At 55.9% G+C, this 27,167-nt stretch overlaps 2 protein-coding genes across 4 annotated transcripts in view; one reads left to right on the forward strand and one right to left on the reverse strand.

The window, feature by feature from the left end:
* Vipr1 (vasoactive intestinal peptide receptor 1) overlaps positions 1 to 4,964 on the reverse strand; it is a 27,658-nt gene extending 22,694 nt beyond the window's left edge. For all 3 annotated transcript variants that reach the window (XM_021647426.2, XM_021647427.2, XM_021647425.2), the window contains exon 1: positions 4,783 to 4,964. In XM_021647426.2, the coding sequence (XP_021503101.1) occupies positions 4,783 to 4,860 (78 nt within the window). In that variant the 5' untranslated portion in view covers positions 4,861 to 4,964. The remainder of the gene's footprint in view (positions 1 to 4,782) is intronic.
* Positions 4,859 to 24,448, forward strand: LOC132654837 (collagen alpha-1(I) chain-like). The gene is made up of 3 exons (XM_060386120.1): positions 4,859 to 5,054; positions 5,108 to 5,745; positions 20,586 to 24,448. The coding sequence occupies exons 1-3, from the start codon at positions 4,859 to 4,861 to the stop codon at positions 20,805 to 20,807; spliced, it is 1,056 nt and encodes a 351-aa protein (XP_060242103.1). The 3' UTR covers positions 20,808 to 24,448.
* Positions 24,449 to 27,167: the final 2,719 nt, after the last annotated feature.

A 27,167-nucleotide genomic window follows, 5' to 3' on the forward strand; every position in this document is an offset into this window, starting at 1 on the left:
CTCCCTTCCCTCCTAATCTACATTTTGTGAATCACGGCTCCTCTTGAGGACAGCTGCTCTCAGTGAAAAATGTAGAACGAGAGCTGGTGTGAGTGTGCATGCGCTACGTGAGGAAAACCAGGGCACAGAGTTGCACTTGGGGGTTAAAACCTCCCCGGGGAGCTGAAGAGATGCTCATCTGTGAAGTACTTGCTGTTGAAGGGCAAGGACCTGAGTTTGCACCCTCAGCACATCTGGTGTGCACATCTGGCTAGCCAGCCTAAGCATTTGCCCAAGAAAACAGAACCTGTGCCCCAACACAAGCTTTTCTGTGAGTGTATGTGGCCATTTACAATTGCCCAGACTGGAAACCATCCTGGCAATTTTCCTGCCTCAGCCTCCTGAGTGCTGAGATTATAAGTGTGCATCACCATGCCCAGCTCATTTTAAACTCTCTCTTCTCTCTCTCTCTCTCTCTCTCTCTCTCTCTCTCTCTCTCTCTCACACACACACACACACACACACAGTCTCATTTGTTCCTTTTTCACAGGGGCTGGTTCTGTACCCGCCTCAGCCTCCTCAGTGCTAAGATTACAGGTGTGTCACCATGCCCAGCTCTGTTTAATACCACTACCACCACCACACACACATACACGCACACACATACGCGCAGAGAGAGACAGACAGACAGCATGAGCTTTCAAGAGCTCTCATATTTGCTCGACTCTCAGCACAGCCTGTGCCATCTCAGCGAACCTGCTGGGTCATGTTCCGTGTGATGCCCTGCTGTCCCAGGCACCCCTGGGGAGAGGACCAGGTGTGCGGCTGCTGCTAGCATTGCCACCACCTGCAGAAGACCGTACACCAGCCGCCCGGGGCGCCCGGGGCTGCAGGTCTCTGACTTTCGGATGCCAGCCTGCAGACTCCTCCCCTCCCCCAATGACCTGTCATGCAGGAAGAACTTGTTCTGAGGGAGCTAGGAGGAGGCACTTCCTGAGAGATGCGGATCTGAGAGTCTGAAGCCACAGGAGAGGGAATGCACAGAAGGCTGGTCCTGCCGGGGGCCTGCCTGCAGCCCGCTGCGCCCTCACTCTCACCCCGAATGCCCACTGGCGGGCCACCCGACCCCACCCCCGTCAGGCGGAAGAGTCACTGCAGCAGGCCGGCCTCTGAGAATGCCACTGTTCGGCCTGGGCTTGGAGAAAACTTCAGCGTTGGGTGAGGGAGGCGAGAGTGCAAACTGTGAGGTGTGGGCAGAATATCAGTTACAGGAAACGGGTCTTTGATCTTAGAGATGCGTTTTGAACCGATGGGTTAAACGGCAACAGTCTTCTAATTGACTTGAATATGCTTTAGCCAAAATAAACAAGTGATGTAAACATTAACATTAAAGTTACCCAAGGTCAAGCCCGGGGAATAACTGTACGTTCATTATACCACCCTTTCACAAATAGTTTTGAATTTCGTATGTGCGTGTGTGTGTTTCTTAATGCATGTGTGTGCGTGGTATGCCTGCAGGCGCCCGCAGCAGGGCACCAGGGCTGTCAGATGCCCTGGAAGTGGAGTTACATGTGGTTGTGAGCGAGTGCACCAGTACAGGTCTTCTCCAAGAGCAGGGGGCGCACCTAGCCACTGAGCCATCTCTCCAGTCCCCATTGTGCGGTTCATTACTTATTCGATTATATCTCATATGACATATCTTATTACGCATCGCTGTGGAGCCCGGCAGCCTTGAACTCAGTCCTCCGACCTCAGCCTCATAAGGGCCAGATTCCAGGCAGAGCCACCACCACTCACAGCTATCAAAATGTTCTCTCTACTTGCTTATGTTTGAAACATTTTACAGTTAAAGGAAGAAAAAGCCCTATTCAGGGAGTGGAGAAGTTGAGCTCTTTTCTTCAGAAGCAGTTCTGGGAAGCAGGAGAGAATTTCTACGCATTGCATCTCTGCTTTGTACCACGGCAACCTTTCTATGTCGGGAGTCCAACTCAGAGGACAGAGTCTGGGAGGCTGAGAAAACGGCCAGGCTCACGTTAGCCCCCAGCATCCAACCCTCACCCCTAAGCCAAGGGGCCAAGCGGAGGAGCTGGTGCCGGCAGGAGGGTAGGGGCCTAACGCAGGTACTGTGACCATGCTGGATGCATCAAGGCTCCCCTTACTGTGAGCTGTCTCACCCACCACTACCCCCTCTCCTCTGACAGGCCACTCTACCCCATTCACGGACCTTGCTTGCCCCAGCTGATAAAGGTCCAAGCTTGGTACCAAAAAGCAGGATGACCTGTCCCATGGGCACAGAACCCCTTCATTTCTTCCCTTCCTTCAGAGTCCACACAGGGCCTGTCTAGACGCCTAGCATTGCCAGGCTCAGAGATCAGGCCCCAGCCAGAAAGTGGGACTGGCTCCAGCCCTGCCCTGTCTCCCCAATTCCCCTTCACACTGGGCCGAGGGTTCTTTTGTCCCTTCAGAGATGAGGAAACCAGGTCCTTCTGTGGAGATTAAAGCTGTGACTGTGGGGTGGACCAGGGTCCAAGGCTCTTGTCCTGACCTGTGGCTCCCACGCAAGTCCTGGGCAGGCCTAGCTGAGGCTCTCTCTATTCCAGAGGGTGGTCTGTCCCAGTAGCTGCCATGTTTCCTGGGTGGTAATTGGCAACCCAGGGAAAAGCTGGCAGTAGTGGCCAGAAAGGACTCCTCTGCTGAGGTGTGGCCTCCAGCCGCCTGGGGCATGCTCAGCGGGGCCAGCTTTGCCCTTCACCACACAGGCTCTCATAGAAGCTGGTGACTGGGGCTCTCCTTACCTGGAGCCAGGCGAGCAAAGGCTGCGTTCAGAGTTTGCAGGTACAGGTCGGCCAGTGTAGCCAAACTCTAGGGCATTGCTTCTTCCATGGGTTTTCTTTTCCTGTCTGTCTGTCACAGCAGCCCTGTCCCTCAGCTCTGAGAGGCTGTGCCCCACAGCCATCTGAGGTCACTTGCTCCTCCAGTGGAGACCCTTGCAAGGTAGGACCTCGACCTGTCTGTAGTCTGAGTGTCTCCAGCAGCCGGGCACTGGGCACCTGTCTGCTGCCAGGGGGCAGGAGCTATGGGAGGCCTTGGGACACACTTTACTTCCTCCTTTGGGACACTGGAGGTTTTCTTTCTTTTCTTTTGGCTTCCCCGTTCAAAGATTTTCCTTCCTCGGCTGAGGCAGGGCCCCATAAACAGCATGATAAGGCTCTGTGCCTTCAACATGAACTCTGCAGCTGCCATTTTATGACTCTGATAACGTGTCCCCCCAAGTCCGGCTGGGGCAGGAACACTGAGTGCCCATTCCAGGAGGGACCAAGTGAGGACAGAGGGGCAGATCAGCAGGAGGTCCCTCTTCCAGCCCAGGCTAAGTACCCTCCCCCTGCTTTGTGGGCCAAGTCCTGCACTGGGCCAAGAGGACAGTGAGGCTAACTCCACAGAGAGGGCGAACAGCTCAGGACTGAAGATGGGGCCGGAGTGGAAGACACAACCAAGGAAGGCTCCGTGGAGGAGGAGTCAGAGTTGGCTCTGAGTGAATAGACTTGGGAGGAGGGAAGAGCAGGTGTTGGAGGGGCTAAGCTGCATCTAGATGGAGGGCACCTGGGTCAGAGACCTCCGGCGGCCCAGAGACCCCTGGCTCATTCAAGACGAATCCCAGTGTAGCTGGGACATCTAGAGTTGGGAAAGCCGGGGTCTTGCTGGTATGGCCTGAAGCCTGTGGCAGCGAGCGCCGGAGAGTGTGGCGGGACCGTTAACGGGAGGAAGCAGGCAACGCTTGCCAGTCCTCAGAGGGCTGTGCCTTGCCCAGGGCATGAGTCTTCCCGGGGCAGCTAGGGGGAAACAGATCCAGGGCCTATTGCTGCCCTGGTGGAGCCAACCATGGCATAGAACCCACTGGCCGCCACACTGCCCCCGCCCTCCAGGCAGCCTGCTGGCTCCAGGCCAGACTCCACTCAGGACAAGCAGGTCTCGAAGCAATAGCTGCACAGGCCTGAGCAAGGGAGGGCGAAGAGCACCTCTGCCCCAGTAAGGCTGGCAAGGCAGGTGTGGCTCCCGTGGCCTCATTCTGCCCTTCTGCAAAACGGGTTTAGGAGGACTCTTGAGTCTTACGGCCTTCCTTAGTCTCAGAGGAGGTGACCCAGCGACTGCCCCACGGCCCCGGTGATCCTGCCACAATGCACACACAAGCGCGCACACACACAAAGGTCGGTGTGGGAGGAAGCAGAGGACGGAGGTGAGCGAAGCCCCTGCTTTTCCCAGCACCCGCCTGTCTGTCCTCGAGACAACCCTGACCTCTCTCTGTCCACCATCAGCCTACAGCTAGAGGAGGCAGGGCACAGGGCTGGCTCCGTCCAGCGGATCCCAAGGACCGCTTCCCAGGCCTCAGGCACCACGCTGAGTCTGTCGCTGTGCTGGCTTCATCGCACCAGTTCTCAGAGACGCTCCCAGTCCCTCACGCCTCCTTCCCACCCCGCACTGCGGACCCTTCATCTCGCCCGATCTTGCACCCACAGCCCTCCTCTCCCACGCACCCCCACAAGCACTTCTTGCAAGGCACGTCTGGGGCTCCCTCTCGCCCCCAACCTCTCCACCGCTGCCTGGGATCGCCTCGCGGGGAGCGCTCTAGGCTGCGCTGAGTGGAAACCCAGCGCCGCCGAGCTCCCACGCCTCCGGGCTAGATCCGGTCCCAGGCGAAGAGAGAAGACCGCGCTCCTGCTGCCCCCCGATGGCCAGACGGGCTCGGATCCGCCGCCCCCGCAGTTCCCCCATCCCCAGGATCGGGGTGGAGGGGCGCACACTCACCCCGGGTCCGAGGGCGCAGGCGAGGGCACCTGCCAGCACGCAGAGCCAGCGGACAGGCGGGGGGCTCGGAGGGCGCATGGTCCGCCCTGAGCCCGCGGCGGGCGCCCACGAGCGGCTCCGGGGTCTGTGGCTGGCGCTGCGCGGGAGAGTGGCGCGGGCCAGCGGCCCGGGCGCTAAGAGGCGCAGCTCCGGGCCGGGGGAGGGCGGCGGGGGCTCGCCGGACGGGCGGCGGGGCTGGCCAATGGCGCGGCAGGGGCGGGGCCTCGGCGCAGGTAGGGGCGGAGCCTGGGCGCCCCGGGGGCGTGGGCGCGGGGTCCGGCCGGAGTTGCGCGCGGTCCGGAGCAGCCGCCGGCCGGCGTCCCGTGGGCTCCGCGGCGAGGAAGCTGGGCTCGGCGCCGTCCCCGGCTCCCGGCTGCGCGCCCGCCGCTCCAGCCGTCTGCTCCCGGGGCGCCAGCGGCACTCTCCCCGGTTCCCACGCCGCCGGACGGGAAGGGCCGCGGCTCTCCAGGCTGCGGGCCGGGCTCGAGGGGCTCCGTCCGGCGGGTCGCGCTGTTGGGGCCGCCTGTGATGAGAGCGAAGCCGAGGGGAGCCCCGGCTCGGGGTCCCTCCGGGCCGGGTGGAGCGCAGCGGTCCTCCGCAGGGCGCGCTCGGAGCCCGACGCGCAGCCCGCGGAGTCGCCGTTCCGGCGCCCCCGCGCGGGGACCGAAGCCTGTAGCGCTCCGCGGGCCCAGACTGTCCACAGCCCAGTCCCGCCGAGGGCCCCGGAGGCTAGGACAGGGTGCCAGCGTCCCGCGCGGCCTCTGCAGGATCCGGCCGGCTGCGAGCGGGGAGGGGGCCGAGGCTGCGCTGCGTCCCACGCTCGTCTGTGGGGCTCGGTGCTCGCGCGGGGCGCGGGGTCACCGGCTCGGAGCCCTCTGCGCCGACGGACGGCTTTCCGAGAGCTCCAGGGGTCACCGTGAGAAGGTGATGCGGGCGGCTGGTGGCGCGGTGGGATGGGAAGGGAGGAGGGGCGGGGCTGGGCGCGGGGTGGACTGTGCGGTCCGCTTGACGGAGGTCGGAATCCGGCGCCTTCTGGCCTTTCCCCGAGGACTCTGCGGCCTCCCCGACCTGCGGCGCGGGAAACCAGGGCCGTGGGCGTGGCCTCGGGGCGACCCCGGCCTTCCTCTGTTTCTGCCGGGGGCATGCCGGCAAGGGGACCAGGCCCTCCCTGCAGTTTCTGGGCCTTTCTCCAGACGTGGGGGCGCCTGGGAGGGAGCTGCTCAGGAGTTGCCATCCGGCGCTTCAGCATCAGGGTTTCCAGAGCCACTGCCAGCTGAGGAGCCAGCTTGCCTCCCTTGCAGCTCTGTTACCCTCCTCTCAGGCTCAGGCCCCTAACGGGGCGCTGGGTCATATCAGTTCTTGGGGTGGCCTGCTCAAGTCCTAGATGTGAATGTTAAGCCTGAAGGCGGTGGCTCTGTGCCCTGCCCACCCCCACCTGTCGCCTAGGCATCGGGGGAATGCTGATAGCCCAGGTGGGCCACGGTGGCCCAGGCCTTTGATGCCAGCCCTCTGGAGTCTGAGGAGGAGGATTGCTGTGGCTTTCAGGCCAGCCTGGGCCCATTAGGCATCTGGTGTCTTCCCACCCCAGCCCCCAGAAGAGGGAGATGGCTCAGGAGAGCACTTTCCTTCCAATGTTGTGCCGGGAAAGCCACTCTTGGCGCTTTCTGGATTGTTTTCTGGGGGATCCATCCTTTCTTAACATCAACGGACGAAAGACACGTTGATAAAGAAAAGGAGCAGGGAAACAGCAAAAGCAGAACCTTAAAAACGCAACCCAGGCTATACCACCTGTCAACTCTTGTCTCTCAAATCCTGTGTTCGGAGGCATTAGGAGGTCAACCATATGCCTACTCTTGGGGAGCCTTGTGGAATCTGAGGAGGAGGAGGAGGCCATCTGTTGTTTTCCTAGGCAATAGAACAGGCTTAAGGAGGGAAGAGATGTCAGAAGTGGAGGTGGAGCAGATGGCTTCCTGAGGCTGAGGGAGCAGGAGGGAGCAGGCACCTGAGGCTGAGGGAGCACACACCTGAGGCTAAGTGAGCACACACCTGAGGCGGAGGGAGCAGGTACCTGAGGCTGAGGGAGCACACACCTGAAGTAGAGGGAGCACACACCTGAGGCAGAGGGAGCAGGCACCTGGGCAGAGGGAGCAGAGCATCCACCTGTGATGGTGGTTGTAGTGACCTTTCCACATGTCCTGAGGAGTGTCTGTGGTGTCTGCATTTGCTTCACAATCTATGTTGGAACAACACAGAGGAGAGCCCGAGCCACGGTCTGCTCCCATTTCTGCAGCCCTTCCTGCTTGAGTTCTGTGCTCAGCTGATCTGCCCTGGAACCCTGCAACCTGTTCCCAGATTTTGGCTCGGTCCCTCACCTCCTTTCTAGCTGTCAGAATCACGGGGGGGGGGGTGTGCAGCGGATGATGCGGGGGAGAGGGAGACAGTCACTTGCCATTCCCCGTGACAACCAGCGCTGCGGAAAGAGTGCGGTTACTCATGCGAGCCCGCCTGGCCTCCCGCCCGCGGCATCCCGGTGCGGTGTGCCGCCCTCGCCTTCTCCTGCAGCCACCACTCAGCAGCCTCAGGCCGTGCTGCTGAGTCAGTGCTGAGGCTCTGCTGCGCGGTGGGGTGGGGGCGGCTGTGAAGTGCCCTTGACCTGCATGATGGGGCTGAGTCAAGGCCAGGTGAGAGACAAGGCTGGGCCACCGCTCCTGGGCAGGTCTGCTCACAGCTCACATCGCTGTCTGGATGAAGACAGCGCTCCCTTCCCTGAGCTTCCAAGCCGAAGGGACCGACGCTTTAGGTCTGCATCAGCGCCAGGTGCTGACAGTGGCTCCTCAGTGGCCCCTTCTGGGGACCAGCCGTGGTTTGCAGGGCAGCAGGGAGGCCATCTCCTATGTGTCTTCTGTAACAGAATGGTATCATTCGTTCATTCTCCCTTCACTCACCGCTCTCTCATGTGTCCCCATGTCTGGCCCTGTGATGGACTAGGCTCGTCACTGATGGAAGCATGGACCATGCCTAGGACCCTGGCATCGCTTGAGCAGGGGACAGAGGGATCTGTAGTCCCGCTGAGGAGCAGAGCTCATGGAACTCGGGGCAGGGGAACCCTGTAATGGCTGGTGGGTGCAGCAGTGAAGACGCTCAGCCATGCTTGGTCTGAAGGCTGGGGCCTAGGGCTAGGGGAGGGCCGGTGCTCCTGACGCCTGTGTCATTTCGGGTGGCCGAGGGAGTGGGTGCTGCCCTGGATCTTGGAGGATGGAAGGTTATCGTGTCCTGGACAGTACAGGAGGAGAAAGCAAAGCTGGGTGAGATCTTCAGGCTGGAGGGATGAGACTCAAAGACCCCCTTCCCCCTTTCTTCAGCAGGGTCTCACGTAGCCCAGCCGGCCTTGAACGAGCTGTGTAGCTGAGTATAGCTCAGATCTCCTTCCACTTACTGAATGCCCGTCTTACGTCGCGCCTGGGTTGTGCGGTGCTGGGGCATGACCCCAGCTCTGTGCGGTCTGTGTAAGCATTCTGCCGATGAAGACACACCCCCAGCCCTTCCGATTCTTCCCCGAGGAAGGACCAAGTGATCCACCTAATAGTGCCCATTAGGTCACTATTGCTATGAGGAAACACCACGACCGGAAGCAGGTTGGGGAGGAAAAGTGTGTTAGGCTTACACTTCCACATCCCTGTCCATCGCGTGAGGAAGGCAGGGTAGGAGCTGACGCCGGGCAGGAACCTGATGGCAGGAGCTGCCGCAGAGGCCAAAGAGGTGCTGCTCACTGGCTGGCTCCCCACAGCTTGCTCAGCTGCTTCCACATAGACCCCAGGACACCAGCCCAGGGATGGCAGCCCCTACAGTGGACCCTCCCCAGTCAGTCACTGATTAGTAAGAAGATGCGTTGTAGCCTGATCACATGGAGGCGTTTCCTCAATTGAGGGTCCCTCCTTTCAGACACCTCTAGCTGTGTCAAGTTGACGTAAGACTAGCCAGCACAGTGAATATGAGTTTCAGTAAGATCAGGCGTCAGGAGCACCGGCCCTCCCAGAGCCCTAGGCCCCAGCCTTCAGACCAAGCATGGCTGCTTCATGACGGGGCCCTGAGCCTCACTGCTGCACCCACCAGCCATTACAGGGATCCCCTGCCCTGAGTTCCATGAGCTCTGCTCCTCAGCGGGACTACAGATCCCTCTGTGCCCTGCTCAAGCGATGGCAGGGTCTCAGAGAGGGGGTGGCTGGTGTGTGCCAGGAGAAGCTGGTGGGGGCAGACAGTGTAAGGCTGTCTCTCACTTCTGCAGCAGTGGAGCCCTGCTTCGTTCCCCACCCCAGGAGAACTCAGTCACACTTCCCTCCGCTTTATAAGCCTGTGCTCCTGTGAGCCAGTGCACGAATGCCCTCGGGCAGAGAGTCCAGAAGAGGGATATGCAGTGGGTAGGGCAAAACACACATGGAGTTCCAGCAATGTAGTTAATGTCACCAGAAATTAAAGAGCGTTAAAATTTATAGCTATCCACTGGGGAATGGAAATTCTCATGATATTCCAAAACAACCAGGAGGAGGGGGAAGAGGAAGAAGAGGAGGGTGAGGAGAAAGGGTAGAAGGAAGGGGAGGAGGAGAAGAAAGCAGATTAGGAGAAAAAGAAGCTGAAATGACTAACAGTCCAATGAAAGACTGCACAGAGGGTTCAGCCAAGACTATGCTGTCTATAGAAGCATAATGACAGAGATTAGGGCTAGTTTCTCCTAGACAGTGTGAAGGAGTGAGAATTTAAGGTGGAAAAGCAATTTAAAAAAAGCACAAAGGACTGTGCACAGGGCTCTGTAGAGGAGCCAATAAAACGTGCCTACATCGGAAGAGGGCTCCGTTGTAATGGCTTACGCCGTTACTGTGCTGGGCTGGCTGACCTAGCGATGCCGCTCTGCTAGCCCCTCCGTCCAGAGGCTGAATCTGCCAGCGGTCCCAGTGCAGTGTGAAAATCGGAAAGCTCCCTGACTGCGCTCTGCCGTCTGAGTCAGGAGGAACCAGACTTGGCCCTGGCATAGCCGAAGCGTCCGGTCTGGCCGTAACTTCCTTCCCGTGCTTCTGCTCCATGGAGTGAATCTGAGGGCAGCTTTACCTTCATCTTCTACAGTTCAAGTTCATCTGGCTCCATCTTCTCGATCCGTTACAAAAAAAAAAAAAACAACTTCAGCCATTCTTGGTCCCTGGGTGGTCTGCACGGAAGGCAAACCTTCATCTGTCCCTTCCGTGGAGCAAGATTCGAGCAAGAGCAGTAGCTCAAACTTCAGGGCCTAGAACCGTGGTGAGAGTGAGGCTTGGTGGTCTCCATACCTACGCTGACTTCCTGAGGTAGAAGAAGGAAGCCAGGCCAGAGCTGCTCACGGGAGGCAGCTGAGGGGCACAGAGAGGTCCCCCACTGCTCTCGCGTTCCTAGGCTTGGCACTCCCAAACATGCCTGGACAGGAAATGTCTTTAGCCTCTTCTGCCTCTGTGCCAGCATAGGTCTCTGCCAGCCACCCCCACGTGCCCACCTCCAGACTCTCCCCAGGCTGTTCTGGAGAGAGTGGGTCTGGGGGCCCCAGGTGGGGGTCAGGGGCCTCACACCGGCGCTGCCTAGCTGCAGGGTGGGACTTTCTGTCCAGGGCTGGGAGGTGAGCCTGGAAGGTGGAGTGGAGTGAGGAAGAGAGAGAAGGAAGTAGTGGTGGGGAGGGGTTGGTGAGCAGAGGGTGGAATCTCGAGGGGAAAACAAGGAGCAGGCGTCAGAGAAGGAAGAGGAAGCGGAGGCTGAAGCAAGGGGCGACTTTTCTGTCCCCTCCTTTCTGCTCCACGCTCTGCCCAGACAGCCTTGATCTCTCGTACCTGCACTTCCGCTTTCTTGGGAGCCGTCAGCTTCCCCCAGTGTCCCGCTCTGCAGTCACAGAACGGGGCTGAGTAGTCATAACTCGTGTACATGCTTAGCATTCACTGTCACTGCCTGGCAAGACAGCAGTGTGTGTGTGTGTTCAGAATCAAAGCTGGGGTGAAGCCACTTCATGCAACGTGGCTGAGCCAGAAACACCTCAGATTTGTGACACATTTGATTCTGAAGTAATGTTTGGTCACAGTAGCTCTGAACCCTTTCTTTGACACCTGATTTTCAACCCAGTTTGGGGAGTGGTCCTCTGAAGATGGAGCTGGGGAGAGGTTGAGGTTGCCACCTCGCTGAGCCAGGCAGCTCTCCTCTCTCCACACTGGTGAAACGCTGGCATTCCTTCACAGCTCTAGATCTACAGCCAGTGTTTAATTTTAACTTTCCTTCCCTACCTTACAATGCTTTTAAAAACGGGTTGTTTGAGTAAGCTTCATGTTAGACAGAGCCCAGGTGGGGTGGCTCTAGCCAGCTCCCCTTCATCTTACTCATCAGCCACCAGAAGCTGGCTGGCGGCCTCCCTCTGCTGTTGTTTGTTTTTATTCAGACAGGGTTTCTCTGTGTAGCCCTGGCTGTCCTGGAACTCACTCTGTAAACCAGGCTGGCCTTGAACTCAGAGATTCCCAACCAGAACATTTTTCATTCTGCTCCATTTCTGGGACATAAGCTCCAAGAGGGCGGAGATTCAGGAATACAAGCTGAGTCCCTGGATTGCTGAGTTACAGGGTTAACAGTGGCTATCACAGGACCCAGGGCCAGCTCTACTCCCCCTTTGTCTGCAGGCTAGGGGGCCCTCTCCTGTGCAGACCTCCCTTCAGGCTTTCAGTGCTTCTTCTGTCCAGTGTGGGGAGCTCATACTCACTCTCCACCTAACTCAGCTCTGCCCTGACAGGTCCTTCTGGGAGGCCCCCTTCACCTCCACCCTTCTACCCTCACCCCCCTCCAGCTTCCGTGTTAGGTTCTGAGCTGGGATCGGTGTCGGCCATGCCTCTGAACAGACAGCGGCTTCCCTGGGCAGGCTAGGCCCAGAGTGGCAGTCAGTTAAGGCTGAAGAGGCGTGAAAAGGGTTGGGCTGGGAGTTTTCTCAGCCTGTTCTTTCTGACTGGCCCACAGCCAAGCCTCTCTCATGCCTGCAGGCTAACCCCCAGCTGTAATCCCAGGCCTCCACCCAGCTATCCGAAAGTCTGTGTTCTGACCCCAGCCTGACCCTTGGCCTGATTACAGGCTTTAATTCAGATGGACCCCTGACCCCAACTTCGAGGCTTTCAGTCCACATCGACCCATGAACCCAGAACCACACCTGACTGTGATCCCTCTACCCACCCTGACTTCTGACCCCTGTTCCCTGACTGCAGCCCAGCCCACATGCTTGATAGGGGACCTGAGAGGGTCCAGTTGGCCCCTGGCAGGCAGTAGCCAAGGCTGAGCCCACCTCACCCATACAGAACTAGCTCTTGCAGAAAGAAAGCCCCTGGGGCGTCTGGGGCAGCTCTAAGTGCCTTCCTCTAGTTGTCCATCCTGCCTCCCAACCAAGCAGGCACTGCCTCCCTCCTGGTAATGGCCCAGGCCAGATGCCAGGGGAGGGAGAAACTAGCTGGGCCAGCCCGCACCCCTGTTTGCACAGGTCTTGGTAAAAATAGCCTCGTCTACGCACACCTCTGTCACTTCCTCCGCGACCTGGATGGTGCCCCAGGTCCAGGACACGTGCCAGCTGCTCCTGGCCTGAGGCTTCTTTTTCCTGGCAACAGGACAGTGCCCAGAGGGACGGGGCAGAGGGCAGTGGTCCTGGCTCAGTCTACCGAGAAGGCCACCTCAGGTGTCTGCTTCTCAGATGCTAAGGCCTGTTGTTTCAGCCACCCTCTTGCTGGTCCTTTGTCATGGTAACCCTGGAGCTTACGGAGGCGACTGGGGTCGGGTGACACCCAAGGGCGGCAGGAGGGGCGCTGAGGCAGGAGGGTGCTCAGCATCCTGGCAGGAGTCTCCCTGCCGGCTCGGGAATAAAGAAACGAGGGTCTGGCTTTACACGCTGCATCTGCTGGTCTCCGCCACATCCGGTTGAAACTGCACTCGACAAACAGCATTGAAAAATGTCCTGAGTATCCCCAGGGACGCGAGTCCCCCAGGCAAATGGACAGAGGCCACTCTGTGGGTGTGAGAGGGCGCAGCTGCGTATGAACACTAACATTCTCCTGCTAGAGTTTTTCATTTTCTTCTGTGTGTGTCTGTGAGTGTGCATGTGTGCATGTGTGGATGGGGGGCAGTCAATATTGGTGTCCTTCAGGACCTGTCCATCTTTCCTTTTTTCCGACAGGTTTTGTTACTCACCGGTTTAGCCAGGCTGGCTGGGTGCTAAGGCCCAGGAGTTGCCTGTCACCAGGGTCCCCCATGCTCAGCACCACATTCGGCTGTTTTCCCCTCTGGGTTCTGGGGTTACAACTCATGTCTTTATTCTTGTGCAGCAAGCACTTTTCTGATGGAGCCATCTCCCTAGCTTAACAGCACCTTTTTTATAGGGTTATATTGGATTGGGGCCTGCCCTATAATCTCACTTTAGTCACCTCACTAAAGACTGTTCCAAATGCCACCACATTCAGAGGTCCCGGGGATCACGCAAGACTTCAACATATGAAATTTGGAAGAATAGTTATATAACCGCAAGAGTTATCTGCTTTAGCAAATAACCCTAAGATTAAATAGGTTTTGTTGTTGTTGTGTTTGTTTTCAAGACACTGTTTCTCTGTGTAGCCCTGGCTGTCCTGGACTCAGTTTGTAGCCCAGGCTGGCCTCAAACTCAGATTCGCTGGCCTCTGCCTCCCGAGTGCTGGGATCACAGGTGTGAACCACTGTGTCTGGCACAATTGAATAGTTTTATTAAGTCGTTGTTGTCTGCCTCCACTTCTGTGGACCAAGGTGACTCTAGCAATGTCAGCTGGAGACTCCCTGGCCTCAGTCTGCAGGCGGACGGTCCTCCGAGGGCGAGGCGGGTGGAGGAGCCATTTCCAAGGTGACTCACTCACGTGGCTGTTGACAGAAGGCCTCAGCTCCCACACCGCACGGTGGGAGGAGGCACCAAAGGGTGTGAGTGCCAGGAGGAGACACTTGTCCCCACGGCCCCATTGGCCCCATTGGCCACCACTTCTGCTTTCCAACTAGGAGGAAAAGGTCACGGGAAAAGGAAGAACACGTCTTTTCCCAGGAATGAGATGGCTTGAAAGTTCACGGTGACCTCTCTCTATCTCTAATTCTCTGTCTCTTTCTCTGGCTTTTCAAGACAGGGTTTCTCTGTGTAGCCCTGAATGTCCTGGACTGGCTTTGTAGATCAGGCTGGCCTCGAACTCACAGAAATCCACCTGCCTCTGCCTCCCCCAGTGCTGGGATCACAGCCATGCACCATCATGCCCAGCTCACACCTTTTTTTTGTGTCTCATTTGTTGTGAGTGCTCACGTGGCCCTGTGTGGATGAAATCACAGCTGAGAAGCACAGCCTTTGTCAGGGACTTAAAAATCTGCCTGAGGAAGCCACAGCCCCTGCTGGCACAGCAGCTGCTGCTGTCTCACCAAATGGACACAAACGTGCTGGTCAAATTGCCTTCCAAACACCTGTGCTCACGCCTATGGGTGGTCATGTCAGCTTCGGTCAGAGAAGCTTGTTTTCCAGGGCAGCAGTTCCTGGAGGGACGCATAGCTGGTCAAAGTGCTGAGAATAAGTGACTCGCGCGTGCTGAGACATAAAAACTGGGATAGGTATGTTATCACCCTTCCAGGGCTCAGGGAGCTGTCAGAAGGGCAGAATGTGTCAGGGCCAGAGGGAGGTGCTGGGAACGCTGTTCTCCGGGCACAGCTGTTGTGCTCTTGGAGTCATGAGGTTGTGGCAGGACCAGGCCTGTCAGTGTTGCCTCGTGGATCAGGAAGGGGCCTCCGAGGCCCTGCCCCTCCTTGAGGGGTTACAGGCAGTTAGTGTTTGCTGGGAAGGCTGTTTGCTTCAGTGGTGCAGCCACTGGCATGCCCACACTGCTGACAGGGTTTCTCTGAGGGCAGAAGTCGGGACGAGGGGCGAGAGCCCTTTACTTGACAGTGAGGACCAGAGGAGAGGAGCATGGAGGGAGGGATGGCGTCTCTGCCAGGCAGAGGCTCAGCTCAGGCTGCAGGAGGCCCCAGGAAGAGCTAGACTCTAGGATGTTCCATAGCTCCTACCTAGGGTTCCTGAAGTTCCCGGCCACAGCCCACCTCTGCCAGCTGACTGGGGTGGATAAAGGGAGACCACCATGTGCTCTGGCAACAGGACCCCAAAAGAGTGTATGGACGTTCCGCACCCCATGGATGTCACAGCAGGAACAGAGCACCTGCTGCAGAGTCCGGGTCACCGGGCGTCCCTGACACAGGTTGACCACCAGCATGGGGATTTTCAGGACATGTCAGCCACTGTCAGAGGCCAACCCTGCACCCTGCTCATCAGCCTGAAGGACAACCCACATGGTTGCTCTCCTCACTCATCAGTACTGGGCCCCCAGGGAGCCTGAGGGCTGCCACATGCTTCCCAACAATGCCCAGACCTGATCCAGAGAGAGGGAACAGCTTGTGCCTACCAGGCCCTCGCCCTGCGGTTCTGATGCCAGGAGCCCTTCTCCTGTCCAGCTGGGTGCCAGGCAGAGAGGAAACATGCAGATGGAAGCCATACATAAGGCTCCTGAAAACGGGGAGGGTGAGGACACAGGATGGAGTAAGCTTTTTCTAAGCTTGGCGCCAAGCCCTCCAGCCAGGGGATCCGTCTGAGGATCTGTCATAGCTGCAGGTGTGTCCTTCCCTCCTCTGGGAAGGGGATGTCTCTCCATGGCAGAAGCTTTGATGTGTGCGCATGCTCCAAGCTCACAGCCGTGGATCTTCTGAAGCCTGTGGATTCGTGTTAGAATTTATTCTCTCTGTTGTCGGGAATGGAGCTTTGGGGCTCCTGCATACTGGGCATATGTTCCACTTGTGAGCTGCTCCCTGCCCAGCATGTTTTCAAACACACAAACCAAGCATGAAGGATGACGATTGAAACATCACTAATAAAAACCTTAAGCCGGGGGCCAGAGAGCTGTCACAGCAGTAAGAGCACTGGCCGGTCTTGTGGAGGACTGGTCCAACTCCCAGCACCCACATGGTGGCTCACAACCACCTGCTACTCTAGTTCCAGACATCTGATGCCCTCTTCTGGCTCCCATGGGCTCTACATACATGTGGTGTACAGACAGACATGCAGGCAGAACACACACAAAATATAAAATAAAAGTGTTTTAATTAAAAAATAGTTAAAATTTGGCCATAAGGGTGTTGGGGAGGCCTGCACCCAAAGTGGCCTCTTAGGAAGCTGTGGGCCCGGGGTGGAGACCACACTTGAGTCTGGGCTAAGCCTGTGAGCACTGGGGCTATCACACCTTACAGTGACTGCAGCCGAAGCTGCAAGTCTGGGGTGGAACCAGCCTGAGCCTAGGCAAGGCTTTCACATCCCCCACAGCAGCAGCGGATGCTGCAGAGACAAGGTGGACACTGGCTCCGACTCCGGGTAAGGCCAGAGCACCTAGAGTTCCACAGTAGAAAGCGGCAGACGGGGTAGGAGTAAACAGTATGTGTCCTGCAGAGGAAAACCTGAGAGAGCCTCAGGCCGGGAGTACAGTTCCACAGGGGGAGCCTCAGGCCAGGAGTACAGTTCCACAGGGGAAAATGCACCTCAGCCTTACATGCAAGATGGCAGCAAGCACGATTGAAATGAAAAAGGGACTCGAACTTTAAAAATACAAAGTATAAAAGAAAAACCTCAACCAACCAACTTCTGATATATGTTTAGATATGCAATTCTAAGTGTAAAGAGTGTAAAAAACTGAGACCTATCACCTCCACAAACAACAGCCTCATGATAGCCACACCTATGAAAATGACCTAGAAAAGCTACCAGACAAAATTCAAAAGACCAAATTGTAAGTATGGTCAAACAACTCAAGAAAGTCATAAGCATACTCCAAGAGAATGAAAAAGAAAAGAAGGATGAATTAAAGGATCAATCCAAGATATGAAAACAGACAACAATATAGGCTTGCTGAAGAAAACTGAAATGGAAGATGCTGGACATGAGAAATTTGACAAGACAAACACCTCAGTGGAATGGGGCCGTGCAGAAAACAGAACCAGGGATGGACTTGGATCCCCAAGTAAAGACGAATGATCAATCTTAATTATACAAAACACACATTTAAAGAAATGTGAGCAGAAGGTGGAAAAACTCTGGGTTACCAGGAAAAGCTTTGGGTTATGGGCATAGAACAAGGAGAATGTCACAGCAAAGGCTTCAAAACTGTTTTCAATTAAATTGTATAAGAAAAATTCCTAAACCTAGAGAAAAAAGTGGCTGTCTAGGTATAAAGAGCCTATAACCACACCAGTAGGAAAGAACAGAAAAGAAATTGCACAAAACATTAAAAACACAGAACAAAGAAAGGGCATTAAAGTCACGAGGAGGAGGAGAGCTGGAAAGATGGTTAACAGCACTGTTAACAGCACAGTTAACAGCACTGGCTGTTCTTGTAGAAGACAATTCTTAGCACCAACACAGTGGCTCACAACTGTCTGTGCCACCAATTTCAGGGGGATTCAGCACCCTCTTCTGGCCTCCGCAGGCAGTGCATGCCTGTGGTGTGCATACGTACGTACATTGCTGTTGTTATCAATATTTATTATTGATTTATCTTTTAGTTAACCAGCAGTTATTCCTAAACCAGCTGTATACCCAAATCACCACACAGAGACTAGGATTTACTTAATTAACCTAGAGTACAATGCTGGGCAATGATTACTCCATCCTAAACCTCCAAGCCTGCATAGTCTCCTCCCATTCAGATTTCCCACGTTATACTTGCTTTTAGTCACATCTTAGGTCCAGTTCATCTCTCCATGTGGTTCCAAGTCCTGTCCTCCCGAGCTCACCTCTCTGAGCCCTCCCACACTTTTCTTTCTCCTCCCCCCAGGACAGGATGTCCCACCCTATTCTCTCCATTGCTCAGCATTGGCTGGTTGTTTTATTGAAAATGCAGAGAACAAACAGTGGCATGTTCACACAAACTTGAGACAGGTGATGCTTAGAATAAACATCACAATACAATGTCCAGATTGAAACTAGATAGTGAGGTAGAGAAATCAGCATTTGAATGAACAAGGGTAAATTGTATACATTTCACAAGAACATTTACCAACAATACACACACAGAGAGGCAACATTTACACGCATGAGACTAAATAAATAAAATAAATGTAAACGCTTCAAGAGAGAAAGGCTGAGGCACTTATAAAGGTCAGATGACCACGTGATCACCTGACAAAAACTTTTAAAACCAGAAGGGCCTGGAAAGACATGTTCCATGTTCTAGAAGACCATAACTGTCAACCTAGGCTATTACACCCAGTAAGGTTACTTATTGAACTTAAAGGAGAAATAAAAACTTTCTGTGATAAAAAGAAGTTAAAGGAACTTACAACCACGACTGCAGCTCTACAAAGTACACTTACAGGGACATCCAGTCTGAAGATAAGAACAAACACATCACAGGAGTCACAGGGAATAGATCAACAAGTCCAGAGTAGTTGACCAGAAAGAGAGCTAAGAAAACACTACGAGGCAATGGGAATTAGTATGAATATTTCAATAATAACTCTTAATGGTCTCAACTCCTCAACAAAGAGTCAGACTAGTAGGTTGGATTAGAAACACGATTCATCTGTTTGCTACCTCTGAGAAACACACATCATGACCAACTACAGACATCACCATAGTGTGAAGGATGGAAATGTATTCCAGGCAAATTCAAAAGAAACAGACAGGCTGAGCTATCCTAGGAGCTGACAAAATAGACTCAAACAAAAACTAGTCAGAAGAGACAAGGAGAGTCCACCAAGGGCACCCTTGTTACACTCCTAAACACAGGGGTGCCCAGTCTAAGAGAGTATAAAGCAACACAGCACAGATTGCCCAGCGATAGTGGGTGAGTCCCATACTCCATTCTCATCAGCAGACAGGTAACCTGGACAAAAACTAAGCGCAGAACCATTGGAATTAAATGACATCGTAAACCAGATGGACGTAACAGACATCTCTCAGTTACTTCCCTATTGCTATGATGAAACACCATGATCAAGGAAATTTGTAAAAGGCAGCATTTCCTTTGGCTAAATGATAGAGTCCATGACGGCAGAGTGAGGGAAGGGCTGAGAGCTCACATCCTGATCCACAGCCAAGATGGAGAGAGAGAGGAGAGGGAGAGAGAGAGGGAGAGAGAGAGAGAGAGAGAGAGAGAGAGAGAGAGAGAGAGAGAGGGGGAGAGGGAGAGAGAGGAGACAGAGAGGGAGAGGGAGAGAGAGAGAGAGAGAAAGAGGAGACAGAGAGGGGGAGGGAGAGAGAGAGGGAGAGAGAGACAGAGAGGGGGAGGGAGAGAGAGAGACAGAGAGGGAGAGAGAGGAGACAGAGAGAGGGAGAGAGAGGAGACAGAGAGAGGGAGAGAGGAGACAGAGAGAGGGAGAGAGAGGAGACAGAGAGAGAGGAGACAGAGAGGGAGAGAGAGAGAGGGAGAGAGAGACAGAGAGGGGGAGGGAGAGAGAGAGACAGAGAGGGAGAGAGAGGAGACAGAGAGAGGGAGAGAGAGGAGACAGAGAGAGGGAGAGAGGAGACAGAGAGAGGGAGAGAGAGGAGACAGAGAGAGAGGAGAGAGAGAGAGAGAGAGGGAGAGAGAGAGAGGAGACAGAGAGAGGGAGAGAGGAGACAGAGAGAGAGAGAGGAGACAGAGAGAGGAGACAGAGAGGGGGAGGGAGAGAGAGAGGGAGAGAGAGAGGAGACAGAGAGGGGGAGGGAGAGAGAGAGGGAGAGAGAGAGAGGAGACAGAGAGGGGGAGGGAGAGAGAGGTGACAGAGAGAGGGAGAGAGAGAAAGAGAGAGAGAGGAGACAGAGGGAGAGAGAGGGAGAGGGAGAGAGAGAGGAGACAGAGAGGGGGAGGGAGAGAGAGAGACAGAGAGAGAGGGAGAGAGAGACAGAGGGAGGGAGAGAGAGACAGAGAGGGAGAGAGAGATGGAGAGAGAGGAGACAGAGAGGGAGAGAGAGGAGACAGAGAGAGAGAGAGAGGAGACAGAGAGAGGGGGAGGGAGAGAGAGACAGAGAGAGAGGGAGAGAGAAAGAGACAGAGAGGAGACAGGGGGAGGGAGAGAGAGACAGAGAGGGAGAGAGAGAGAGGAGACAGAGAGAGGGAGAGAGAGAGAGACAGAGAGAGAGAGAAAAAGAGAGAGAGGAGACAGAGAGGGGGAGGGAGAGGGAGAACTTAGAATCTTAGGAAACCTCAAAGCATGCTGCTAGTGACACACTCTTCCAATGAGGCCACACCTTATCCTTCCCAAACAGTTCCACCAACTGTAGACCAGCTATTTAGAAATATGAGCCAATGGGCCATTCTCATTTGAATCGCTACAATGTCCACACAACACTCCACCCAGACACCGAAGAATACACATGTTTCCTGCAGCCTGTGGAGCCCTCTCCAAAACGGACCACACGTTAGAACTCAAAGCAAGCCTCAACAAATATAATCCCCCCACACATACAATAGCACCAAGTTGACTCAGTGAGCTTAAAAAACAAAACAGAAAAGTAGGGGGTTCAGGGAAGGGGTTGGAGGAGATGGAATGGGGGGAGGATTTAACACAACACATTACACACCTGTGTGAAGCTCTCAAACAACATTAAGAATTTGGTTATGTATGTGTTTCTCGTGACAGGGCAGGGTCCAGCAGCAGGCTAGGAACTCTGATCTCCAGACAAGTGGCCCCTCCCATTGCTTTCTGTGCTTCTGCCTCAGGCTCAGCGACCTTCTTCTGACCAAGCACGAGGCCAGCCTCTGCTCTGGGCTGAGCGACCACATCCAGTCACTCAGCCTGTCTCAGCTTTTGGTCGGCATGCTGCCGTCTCACACCCCCTGAGAAGGAGCCGGAGTGTGGAGGGTCGAGACAAGGGAAGACAACATTACGGCAGCTCGTCGCCCTACTGTTATTGCCAACGGCTTATTGGGCTCAACTTCTAGGTGTGCAAGCTGAGGTGAGCCAAGTGAAATGCCAGCTCCCAGGCTGGGCCTTGCCTGGGGACTCCATCTGTGTCCCCCCCACCCCCGAGTCATTGTGAGGCAGACGACCGACCGCGCACCTCGCCCTGCTCGCAGACCCCAGGAGGCAGAGACGAACAACGTAGTCCTAAAAATGAGAGGATGACACAAACCGATCAAAGGGGACTGGGACGTTCCCAGCCCAGGGGCGGTGCTTAACACTGTTTCAGAAAAGCAAAGCCGGAGAATGTACCCAACACAGCAGACCATCAGGAGTGCAAAACCGCACCGGTGGGTGCCCCTTAGAGAAGGACACCTACCTCTGTGCAATGGTCCTATGGCCCGCCATCTGACCTCACGGTGTGCATGTCAGGGACCAGCAGGCGGAGGATTTCCCACCAGCTCCGCAGCTTTCTTCCCCAGCCCAACCCCACAGCTTGGCTCCGTTCCTGCACCCTGTCTTCCCTCAGGCCTGAGGTGGCTCTCGGCAGCTCCACCAGCTCCGCCTCTGCCTCCAGCAAGCCCCCTTTAACCTGCCTGTAGCTGTTTCGAAGCCTGTGTGCACGCTGCTGTGTTAAGATCTGATAGGAGAGTTGATATTAGTGATTAAGATGTGAATAAAAGAAAATGGGATCGCAGCGGCCAGCCATCAGGAGAAACCTGGACGATCTGGTCAGTTCCGGCCAACGACAGCAGCATAACCCTCACATTTGTCATCACTGAATTCCGACACCATAGGATGCCCACGGCACAGCATGCTCATTACAGCGTGCGTGTGCGTGTGTGTGTGTGTGTGTGTGTGTGTGTGTGTGTTCAGTTCTGTCTGAAATGTCAGGCACCCACCAGCAGCTGTGGACTGTATACCTGTCTAATGGGTGCTGCTGGAGTGATGACAGCAAATGACTTTGAGACCTCCACCAGTGACAAAGAGGTCTCCGCTATTGATGGAGCCGCAGCTCTGGCTCATGTTCTCTGCTCATATAAGAGAAGATGCTAAAGTGGCCATTTTCTCACTCAGACATCGGAAAGCCTGCGTTTCATGAGGCTGGTGGACCCAGGGCTATGGTCTGATCTACGAGGAATCTGACCCAAGGTTGGACACTTTCTCAGGCCTCAAGGCCCAGTTAGAGACCCTTCTCCTGCCAGGGCTGGCTGCGGTGAGCCAGGAGGGTTGAGGGTCTGCCAGCGTGTGGAGCTGGTCTCCAGATGCTCTGTGTGAGAACAGGGCCCTCTGGCCTCCACACAGGAGCACAGGGCTTCAGGGGGACGGCAGGTGGAGCTCCAGCAGGACCCGGGAGTTCCCTAACTGCCCACCAGCAGGGCTCTTACCCAGGGAGACAGAGCCATGGCCTCTTCTTGGACCGTTTCTGAAAGCTCTGCACCCCAAAAGGAGCAGAGACCTTTGTATTGATCGAAGGTGGGGTCACCAGGCAGGAGCCGTGGGAGCCAAGATAGCTCCTGATACCAGCTGATGCCCGAGATTCAGAGCACCCCACGGAAGCCCCAACCTCCAGCTGCTCTCAGAGGCGTGTGTCTGGGGCTCTTCCACCCTGTCTCGTTGCCAACCTGCTTTCCTCGCATGCCATCTTTGCAGGTTACCCATGGAGGCTTCTGGCCCGTTCTCCTGCCTCAGTCCCGGCAGCTTGGTGAGGACTTGAAAGAGCAGAGGAGGAAGGAATGTGCACTCAGCAGCTGCCCCTGGCCCTCACGCTCCACTGCACAGGAAGCTGTTTCCACGGTCGGCACTGTGGATCCCAGGCCTTCGTCCCAGCTGTGGAAGGTGCAGACCTGGTATTTCCCAGGCCAGGGCCTGCGGTGGACAGGACCATGGCTCCGAGGGCTGAGGCCAGAGGGTGTCCCGAACTCTGTCCTCCAGGGACCACGGGGCACTGTTTGAAAGTGAGAGCTGCAGGGCCTACCTGACAAACCCTCTTACAGCTGTGACTACTACCGTGCCCTTGGGGGCGGGGTGTGGCTCAGTTGGTAGAGTACTTGCCCAGCATGCTTGAAGCTCTGGGTTTGGTCCTTAGCACTCACAAGCTGGGCGTGACAGCGCAAGCTTGTAACCCCAGCGCTGCAAAGGTGGAGGCAGGAGCATCAGGCATTGGGATTATCCTCAGATGCATGTTGAGCCCAAGGCCAACATGACACTCTGCCTATACAACCTGTAAGTGGAGCCTGATGTGGAGTGATGAACAGCATCTGCTGCTCTTGCACAGGACCTGGGTTCAGGTCCCAGCGCCCACGTGGCTGCTCCCAACTGTATAAACTGCCAACGTGGCTGCTATGGTATCGTTGAGGGGGAGATTGTTCGTGTAGATGTAAGAGAGAGAACGGCCACAGGCATCCAGGAGAGTCCAGAGCAGGGAGAGGAAGCAGTGGACTGCACATGGCCAGCAGACTGGACCACGAGAGCAGCAAAGCTGAGAGATAGAGAGAGGGAGAGGAGGAGATTGGGAGATAAGGACAGACAGGCAGAAAAGAGGGAGGGAGAGACAGAGACAGAGAGAGGGACAGAGACAGAGAGAGAGAAAGATTGCATAGCCAAACCAGCAGGGTTATGAGGAGAATGTGCAGTTGGGGGAGGAAAGCCCATGAGCTGGAGAGGGGAGGACCAGGATGCCAGTGTGGGCAGGGGAGGACCAGGATGCCAGTGTGGGCAGGGGAGGACCAGGATGCCAGCGTGGGCAGGGCAGGGCCAGGATGCCAGCGTGGGCTTTGAACTGTGCAGCAGGGGCTTGTGATACTGAGGGAGGCTGGCAGGCAGCATGAGCTTGGCTTGCCCACAGGCACCACAGAAAACCATTTGTCCCTTCTGCCAGTGAAATGTCTGCTTTCGGCAGAGGGGAACCTGCCTCACAAGGTCCTGAGGAATGCCGGCTTTTGTCTAACGCCAGAATTTGGGGAAGTGGAGTTTCCTTTGGACCCAACAATAACTATCCGTAATTCCAGTTTCAGGGGATCCAGTGCCGTCTTCTGATCTCTGTGAGCAGTAGGCACACATTTAGTCACACACTAAATACATGCATGCAAAACATTCATGCGCATAAGTTAAAATAAACAAAAATCTAAATAAAAAATCAAGCAAGCCCAAACAAAACAACAGAATCCCGCTCCGGCAGCGGGGCTGACTGTGGCCAGAAGTCCACCGATCAGCATTTGGGAGCTGGCTTTCGTGCTGGAGTGGACCTTGTGGAGAAGCAGCTGGCCCAGACCCTGTGCTCTTGTGAGTGACCCCCCACACCAGCAGGCACGCTGAGCTCGACTTGAGAGCAACTGTTTGTGACCCCTCTGAAAATAGAAACAAAGATTCCTCCAAGAAGTCGCAGCCCTTCAGCTGTGGGCTCTCTTCTGCCTGCCCCTGTGGGCTCAGGTCCTGTTGGAGGGTTCTGCTGTGCCCGGGGGATGGGCTCCCTAGGATGTGTTCCTTGGGCATGTTCATTGCACACGCACCCCCTCCTCACATCTTCACAGCTGTGTGTGGGGGCTGACCCCAGGCCCCTTGGCTCCTAGGCCCCACAGCCCTCCCCTCCCCCATCTCCATCCCTCTGCCCCTCTGTCTGTATGCCCTGATGGCTCACTCAAACCCTGACTCCCTTCCCCTGAATAAAACTTCCGTGTCAGCGCTGTTGTGTGCGTGGCATTTTAAATGAACACCAAGCCTGAGCAGCAGGGAGAGGGAGCCACCTCTGATGGGACTGAGGTAACGGAGGGGGCGGCAAGGATGTCCCACAGGGGGCACAGGAAGGGGGGCCACTGGAGCTGGACCCGGCAGGTAGAACATGAGGAGGAGGAGGGCATGGCCAGGGCACGGAGACAAGGGCAGAGGCTGAAGACTGGGCAGCTGGCTGGGTCCCAGCTCTCTCCACCGGAGCCGGGGCCATTTCCTCCTGCGGAGGCCACTGGGCGAGCCGGTCCAGCCAGCAGGCTTGGCTCTGGGATGTCTTCCTGAGAGTGCACACCAGCAGCCAGGCACAGCAAGAAGCCAGTGTCCTCTCCATTCCAGTGGGCTTAGCCACTCCAGGGCTCCCGTCCTGGTGTTACAAATCCAGGCGCCTGCAAATCCTGAGGTGTAAGAACCTAAGTGCGGCATTTGCCAGGGGCCTGGCTCATCCTGCCCAGTGCCCGGCTCTCTTCACGTCTGTCGCCGAGTGTAGGTAGACGCTGCAGAGAGGCTCGCTGGGACCCTGGGAAAGCCTGAGCCTCAGCTGGGGACAGAGGTTGGATTCTCATGGATTCACACTGTGCCTGCTCAGTCCCTGTGTGCTAGGCAACAATCACACTCACCCTGGTTGCTGTTTGTTTGTTTGTTTGTTTGTTTATTTGTTTGTTTGTTTGAGGCAGGGTTTCTCTGTGCAGCCCTGGCTGTCCTGGACTCACTCTGTAGCCTTGAACTCACAGAGATCCTCCTGCCTTTGCCTTCTAAGAGCTGATATGAAAGGTTCATTTTTGAGTGCACTTGGAGAGCATAACCAGGTGTTTAGGGACCGGCTGTCCTGACTGGCTGCTTAGTCTCCACTGCCCCAGGGATCTGGAGACGGGGAGGAGCAGAAGAGGGCTACACAGACATGTCGTGTGCATGTGTGTGTGTGTGTGCATAGACATGTGCATGTGTTTGCTCATGAAAACACATGTGTCTGTGTCTGTGTGTACTCAGAGAGGCCAGAGGTTGACACCAGGTGTCTCACTTTGGACTTCGGTTTTGGGGACAGATCTTTCGCTTCGGTGAGGGCAGCCAGGCAGCAAGCTTCTGTGTCCTCTGGTTCAGGGTTGGACCATAGGTGAGCACTGACTGAGTCCCTACCAGCAACCGAGCACTGATTAGGCTACCCTCCAGGGCAGCTTCTGTTTCCGCTTTGCTCCTCGGTCCTCCGCTCTCGCTCCCTCAGGCCCGGGGTCTCTTCTGAGCCTTGTGCCTCACAGGCTCGGAGGGTCTCACGCCGGCTCTCGTCTGCCATCTGCTCCTGACCGTCTCACTCTTGACACTCACCACAGAGCCTCCTTAAAGGCAGAGCTCGGATTCCTGGCTCCTGTGCCAACTCTGCTGCCCCTTGCCATCTGGGCAGGCAGGGCTCAACTCCTCTGCACCCAGAGTTCCTATCTGTAAAATAGGGACAAATGCAGGTGTGATGGCCCACAGTGGCCATCTCAGCACTTGGAGGTTACAGACAGGAAGGTCAGGAGTTCAAAGTCAGCCTAGCTACATAGTGAATTTAAGTCTGGCTTCTGTTACCTGAGACCCAATCTCTGAGGAAAACGAGGAGGAGGAGGAGGAGGAGGAGGAGGAGGAGGAGGAGGAGGGATGAAGGAGGAGGAGAGGAGGAGGAAAAAGGATAAAGGAGGAAGAGAGGAGGAGAGGAAGAGGAGGAGGAAGGAGGAGGAGAGGAAGAGGAGGAGGAGGAAGGAGGAGGAGAGGAGGAGAAGAGGAGGAGGAGGAAGGAGGAGAGGAGGAGGAGGGAGGAGGAGGAAGGAGGAGGAGAGGAGGAGAGGAAGAGGAGGAGAGTGCAGTAACAGTCCCCAAATCCTGTGACTGATGACTGAATGAAATAGATGTGGAGAGTGCTTGACGCAGTGCCTGGGTGCTTAGCATGGTGCTTCTTTCCCAGCGGAAGCCTGACCAGGAAAGGCTTGCTCAGCAGCACTCAGCCATTTCTGCTCGACCTCCCCACACGCCCTGCTTCTGCCCCTGCTGCCCAATATTTTGTCATCTTAATGGTTTCCAGTGACCCCAAGTTCCACCAGAACTTCCCAGTACAGGTGTACATTGTGTCCACTCTTGTGTAACGGATGACCTGGGGCTAAGCAGCCTAAGACAACCATCATGTGGACAGAGTCCCAGGGCTGGGGAGCCCCGTCACCGCGCAAACAGGCTTTCTCTCCAGCCGCTTCTGGCTGCGGGACTCGGAGCCTCACTCTGCTGCCGCTGCAGGCTCAGGGCTGGGCTCCCGAGCTGCTTGCCATGGGGGCTCTCCAGCATGGCTGCGTGCTTCCTCAGGGCCAGGGAGGGTGGGGGACGTTAGCAAGAGGCACCACAATCGCAGGTCACAAGCACGTGGCCTTGTTTGCACAAGCTCACTTACCTCATCACTTTGTGCATCGTTCATCAGAAGCAGGGGCAGAAGCCGCCCGAGCTCAGGAGAGGGGCTGTGTGAGGGTCAGCGCGTGCTGAAGGTGGGCAGGCCGCAGAAGCATCAACGCCAGCAGACGGGTGGTGGGGTCCCTGTCTGTCCTGGGCCCAGCTCCTCACTCCTGCCTGGGAGGCTTTCTGTGTGTTAAGATCTCCCTCCTCCTCTTCTCCCTCTCCCCCTCATTTTTCTCTCCTTCTCTTCCTCCTTTTCCTTT

The sequence above is a fragment of the Meriones unguiculatus genome, chromosome 6, assembly GCF_030254825.1.
Source record: "Meriones unguiculatus strain TT.TT164.6M chromosome 6, Bangor_MerUng_6.1, whole genome shotgun sequence".
Lineage (NCBI taxonomy): Eukaryota > Metazoa > Chordata > Mammalia > Rodentia > Muridae > Meriones > Meriones unguiculatus.